Here is a 6,000-nt window from a genome sequence, read left to right as displayed (position 1 = left end):
GAGAGAATTGGTCCAGCCAAAACGACAAATTCTTAGGGGTTGTCCAACTGAAATATTCTATCTGCGAATAGCCTAACCTTGGACTAGCACATGAATGGTAGGTAGGTCAATGTTTGGGGCCATTAACACTCACATGTGCTGTGACCTCTCCAGTGCAAAAGACCATCACAATTCATGGTAACTATGTGCAGTATTATAGTTTCCCCCACTGACTGAATAGGCCACCCTGTGAATAGAGCAGGGAGTCCGACCCACACCATAATATTGATGGGTAATAATATAGGAGGGGGCGCTTGTTCTGGAGGACCCTGCTGGCCTATACATTACATAAACTGTCCTCTGATTGTAATGCTTTATGTCTCCTGTGGGGGAGCTGCAGGGAAAGTGAACACTTGATTCTCCCACAGTTTACAAACGGATTACCTTGTTATCAGATTAGATCAATTATCCTTGGGCGACTCTTCTAACTAAAAGGTATTGTCAGAGGTAGACAACGCCCTTGTAAGCAAAGATTATATATCTGTTAGGACCAGCTCCCGATTATGGCGTATAAAAAAAAAAAAAAAATCACAGATCCAATGGATTGAAATGCAACCAGGTGAATGGAGTGTATGTATATATGTGTGTGTATATATATTATAAACTGTATCGAAATGGCAGCAAAATAAATGAACATTCCCCGGCCGGCGTCTATTGCTTGCAGGTGATAACGTTTCAGAAGAAACTCTATGACAAAGATGAAACCCTTGAAGGCTGTGAGTTGTGCTGTGAGGTGGAAGACATGATGGGCCCGGGTCATGTGGCCGAATATGTGACGTAGAATCATCTGGATTTGCCATTAGATGTTGATCTGTGACCGTAAATGACACTTGCGCGTGTTACCTTCAGGTCTCCCCTATAATCCCACCATTGTGTAGCAGCTGCTCATATATTGCACTGTGAAAAGTTCTGTAATGTTCCCTCCTGCATGACTGTCGTAAGCAATACAAAACTAGAGCCTTTGTTCTCTCCTTCCCTCTTCTATAGTCTCAGACCGTCCTGATCTCAGAGGAACCATAAAGGAATTCAGCCTTGTTCTACCCAAAGTTCTCAGGTTCTTCTCCCCTGACCAGACCACACGTGGCCACATGTGTAATACTAGAGGCGTAGGCTGATTGCTACACGGTAATAGGGTTTGGGGCCATATATATGCCTGTTCACCAGACTCGCTAGATAAATTACACCGGCAGGGCCCCGGAGGAACCAAGACGGAACGTTGTAGGATGGAAGTTTCAGGATAACATTGTAACACTCGTTCTGGGTAGGAAAACTCTGTTCAGGAAATGCATAGACATTAAGATTCAGTTCCAAAACATTTCAGAAGGCTTTTGAGACCACCTGGAGGTCAGGTCTGGAAGGGTCATCGCTGCAGGTGTGTGATCTGCTCCCCGCTCAACCTGAAGGCGGAAAAAGTAAAAAAACGAGGGCTTTGTGGAAGCTCTGCGCTCCCCCCAAGGGTTCACTTCTTACGGCCCCCAGCGCTGGATCTGCGATCAGACTCTCTTTTTACGTTGCCTTCGTCTGTGGAGGAGGTAGTGAGAAGGGTCTGGCTCCATTTGGCGATCTCGGCGTGTTCAGAGACGCAGGTTGCTATAGCCGAAATCCAGTTTTTCATCTCCTCCTGTGAAAAGTGGGTAAAAAGATCAAATTCCAACCAGCAATAAAAACGTTGGACTTGACATTCTAAACATTATATCATGTTAAGGGATGGAAACCTTTACGGGTGCTGGGCCGTGTTCACACGGGCAGTCTGGCTTCCAATATTATAGAAGCCTTGACTTAGGTTGGGGCCACAAGACTTGAAAATTTCCACATCGCACCTGGTGACATCTGCCAGCCGTGTGACTGTCACCGACAAATCTTACATGTTTTTGGATTGTGTGTGTAACATGGAGTCTTGGACAAGTCTTACACATAGGCCGAGCTTATTACTAGGCGATTTCGCGTCTTATCTTCATTAGACAGATCAGGCTGATGTGATAGTTTCTCAACAGTATCTTCAGAAACAGAAGTGTGAACAGAGCCCAAGAGACTGCCCACCCCAAACCAGCTCTTTGAGGAATCCGCATTTTACTCCAGATTCAACTTTTATGATTGATTTTCTAGGTAACAAATTTCACTAAATTGTTCCAGAATGGTCCCCAGTGCCAAGGCCTTACCTCATCTTTCGCTTGGAAGAGGAATTCTCTCCCATCGGTCGACCTACAAGAGGAGACATTTGTATGTGACGTGTGATGGGAACGTAGCTGAACAATCCATTTTACATACAACAGCAGAGCCTCACCTGAGCTTGAAGACAAACTTCTTTTTCTTGTACTCATTGGCCACCTCACAGGTAGCCCCATGTAGATTCAGTAGGGGTTCCCCCCCATGTGTAGCCCCTGAACTCTGACTCTTTGCATCCTTATAGACCCCCAAGTCCCCTTTGTTTAGCACACAGTACAGGTTTACCCAGGACCTATAGGAACACAAGTTAGGAGTCAGTGACGTTCCTGCACACGCTACAAATCATCATACATGGAAGCAAAGCTTACACTCACCGATTTGAGGCCTTTTTACTTGGACCATCCAACTCATGTTTCCTGAAGAGGTATCCTTCTTGTTGTACGGTATGAGTAGGAGGAGGTGGGGGTGGTGCACTGCTCTGTGCAGGGGCTGAGCGGGATCTCCGAGCTTCGCCCGGTGGTTGGTTTGGGTCTTTAGGCCGAGGTCTCCTCCTGGGCTTCGGTCTGTCTCTGGCTCTTGGCCGATCGGGTCTTGGCGTCCTTTCCTGGAGCTTTTCTATACCATTGGGTAATCGTGCAGGGGAGTCTTTACTCTGGAGGTGCAGAACATACATTCTTAATCATGATTTGGATTTGCTTCCTACCAATCTTATTAAAAAGAAGATACTTTCCGGGGATACATTGCAGACACAGATGACACGTCAGCTCAGAATATTCTAACAATAAATTTAAGTGGAGAATGTTTTAATGCCATAAATGGGCCAATCTGCCCCACCTAAAGATGTGCCCCTGTGGGTACTGCAGGATGAGGGCTATAGCCACTTACTGGAGGAGTATTACAAAACACTTACCGGAGGGGTATTACTAGACGCTTACTTACCGGAGGAGTATTACTAGACGCTTACTTACCGGAGGGGTATTACTAGACGCTTACTTACCCGAGGGGAATTACTAGAGACTTATCGGAGGGGTATTACTAGAGACTTATCGGAGGGGTATTACTAGAGGCTTACCGGAGGGGTATTACTAGAAGCTTACCGGAGGGGAATTACTAGAGACTTACCGGTGGGGTATTACTAGAAGCTTACCAGAGGGGAATTACTAGAGACTTACCGGAGGAGTATTACTAGAGGCTTACCAGAGGGGTATTACTAGACGCTTACCGGAGGGGTATTACTAGACGCTTACCGGAGGGGTATTACTAGAGACTTACCGGTGGGGTAACTAAACGCTTACCGGAGGGGTATTACTAGACGCTTACGGTATTACTAAACGCTTACCGGAGGGGTATTACTAGAGGCTTACCGGAGGGGTATTACTAGAGGCTTACTGGAGGGGTATTACTAAACGCTTACCGGAGGGGTATTACTAGAGACTTACCGAAGGAGTATTACTAAACGCTTACCGGAGGGGTATTACTAGAGGCTTACCGGAGGAGTATTACTAGAGGCTTACCGGAGGGGTATTACTAGAGACTTACCGGAGGAGTATTACTAGAGGCTTACCGGAGGGGTATTACTAGAGGCTTACCGGAGGGGTATTACTAGAGACTTACCGGAGGAGTATTACTAGAGGCTTACCGGAGGGGTATTACTAGAGACTTACCGGAGGAGTATTACTAGAGGCTTACCGGAGGGGAATTACTAGAGACTTACCGGAGGAGTATTACTAGAGGCTTACCGGAGGGGTATTACTAAACGCTTACCGGAGGGGTATTACTAAACGCTTACCGGAGGGGTATTACTAGAGACTTACCGGTGGGGTATTACTAGAAGCTTACCGGAGGGGAATTACTAGAGACTTACCGGAGGGGTATTACTAGAAGCTTACCGGAGGGGTATTACTAGAAGCTTACCGGAGGGGAATTACTAGACGCTTACCGGAGGGGTATTACTAGACGCTTACCGGAGGGGTATTACTAGAGACTTACCGAAGGAGTATTACTAGACGCTTACCGGAGGGGTATTACTAGAAGCTTACCGGAGGGGAATTACTAGAGGCTTACCGGAGGGGTATTACTAGACGCTTACCGGAGGGGTATTACTAGAGACTTACCGAAGGAGTATTACTAGACCCTTACCGGAGGGGAATTACTAGAGACTTACCGGAGGAGTATTACTAGAGGCTTACCAAAGGGGTATTACAAGAGGCTTACCGGAGGGGTATTACTAGAGGCTTACTGGAGGAGTATTACTAAACGCTTACTGGAGGGGTATGACTAGACACTTACCGGAGGAGTATTACTTGACGCTTACCGGAGGGGTATTACTAGAGACTTACCGAAGGAGTATTACTAGACGCTTACCAGAGGGGTATTACTAGACACTTACCGGAGGAGTATTACTAGAGACTTATTGGAGGGGTATTACTAGATGCTTTCCAGAGGGGTATTATTAGTCACTTACCGGAGGAGTATTACTAGAGACTTACCAGAGGGGTATTATTAGTCACTTACCGGAGGAGTATTACTAGACGCTTACCGGAGGGGTATTACTAGAGACTTACCGGATGAGTATTACTAAACGCTTACCAGAGGGGTATTACTAGACACTTACCGGAGGAGTATTACTAAACGCTTACCGGAGGGGTATTACTAGACGCTTACCTACCAGAGGGGTATTACTAGAGACTTACCGAAGGAGTATTACTAGACGCTTATCGAAGGGGTATTACTAGAGACTTACCAGATGAGTATTACTAGAGACTTACCGGAGGAGTATTCTGCGAGGCCTCTTTTTCCTGCAGCTGCTCAACAATGTCTGCGAGTGTCGCCTTTCTAGAAGAAAATACATATATTCCTTTTGTTTGCTGTCATATTGCAAAACATTCTAACCTTTCATAAGATTTATATATGCTGCTGTGAGGCTATATGATAAGATGGCACCTGCATCCAGGATGGGTGTAAGAAGTTATGTGCTTGGCTTGCTGCCAGAGGATACAGCGCAGGACCGGTCATAGTTTGCTATATATGGAACTGCTTCTCTTTTACATAATCCAGATATATTACACCAATCAGGATTGAACATTAGGATTAATGCTGCAGTTTTTCTTTTTTCTGAGCTGGCTGTTATGTTAACCTCGTGTTGCTTTAATAAAGTGCGTCAGTGTATTTCCTTCTCGGCTGAGAGAGGAACGAATACCAACATTGTGTGTGGTGTCAGTTCCTCACTGCTGGCTCTCGGCCTAATCACTTAGGACGACGACAGTTACCTCGAATTATTGGTCAATTGGCCATGAACACGGCCTCTGACTTTATTACTATCAATAATCAAGGAAGAAATGTCAGAGGCCTCAATGGTGGGGTTACTATTGGCCACAGCCCAAAGACTACCCATATAAGGTATCTCTTAATGATAGAAGGCAATGAGTATCCCGCTTTAGGTCGGGGCCCCACGCGGCGTTTTACAGTCCCTTCAAGATGGATTGGATTCTAGGGAATGAGGAATGTAGTCTTATAGCGAATTCCATCCACACATTGCAGAAACATACCTGCAGTGGAAATGCTGCAATCCCCAAAGCCACTGCAATAATGGAAATCGCAGCAAGTCCATTGTACGTACGGAAACGTCGGCAGTCTCCCTATAGGTATAATGGAAACAAAATCCGCCGACTTTCTGTATAAATCGCTGCGGGAAAAACCACGATGCATTACTTCTGTTTTTTTTTCTGCTGAGCTTTTTTGCTGTGGCCCGCTACGTGGGGCGTCAGCCTTAATATGGAGACTGTGGAGGAGGAG

General features: G+C 45.9%; 1 protein-coding gene across 2 annotated transcripts in view; it reads right to left on the bottom strand.

The window, feature by feature from the left end:
• Positions 1 to 526: 526 nt before the first annotated feature.
• SPTBN4 (spectrin beta, non-erythrocytic 4) overlaps positions 527 to 6,000 on the bottom strand; it is a 58,226-nt gene continuing 52,752 nt past the window's right edge. For both annotated transcript variants that reach the window (XM_075259922.1, XM_075259923.1), the window contains 5 exons: positions 4,974 to 5,040; positions 2,580 to 2,857; positions 2,324 to 2,497; positions 2,199 to 2,241; positions 527 to 1,660 (listed from right to left, as the gene is read on the bottom strand). In XM_075259922.1, coding sequence (XP_075116023.1) covers positions 1,499 to 1,660; positions 2,199 to 2,241; positions 2,324 to 2,497; positions 2,580 to 2,857; positions 4,974 to 5,040 — 724 coding nt within the window. In that variant the 3' untranslated portion in view covers positions 527 to 1,498. The remainder of the gene's footprint in view (positions 1,661 to 2,198; positions 2,242 to 2,323; positions 2,498 to 2,579; positions 2,858 to 4,973; positions 5,041 to 6,000) is intronic.

Source organism: Leptodactylus fuscus, chromosome 11 (genome assembly GCF_031893055.1).
Source record: "Leptodactylus fuscus isolate aLepFus1 chromosome 11, aLepFus1.hap2, whole genome shotgun sequence".
Taxonomy (NCBI): Eukaryota; Metazoa; Chordata; class Amphibia; order Anura; family Leptodactylidae; genus Leptodactylus; species Leptodactylus fuscus.
This window is presented reverse-complemented; position numbering and strand designations above follow the sequence as displayed.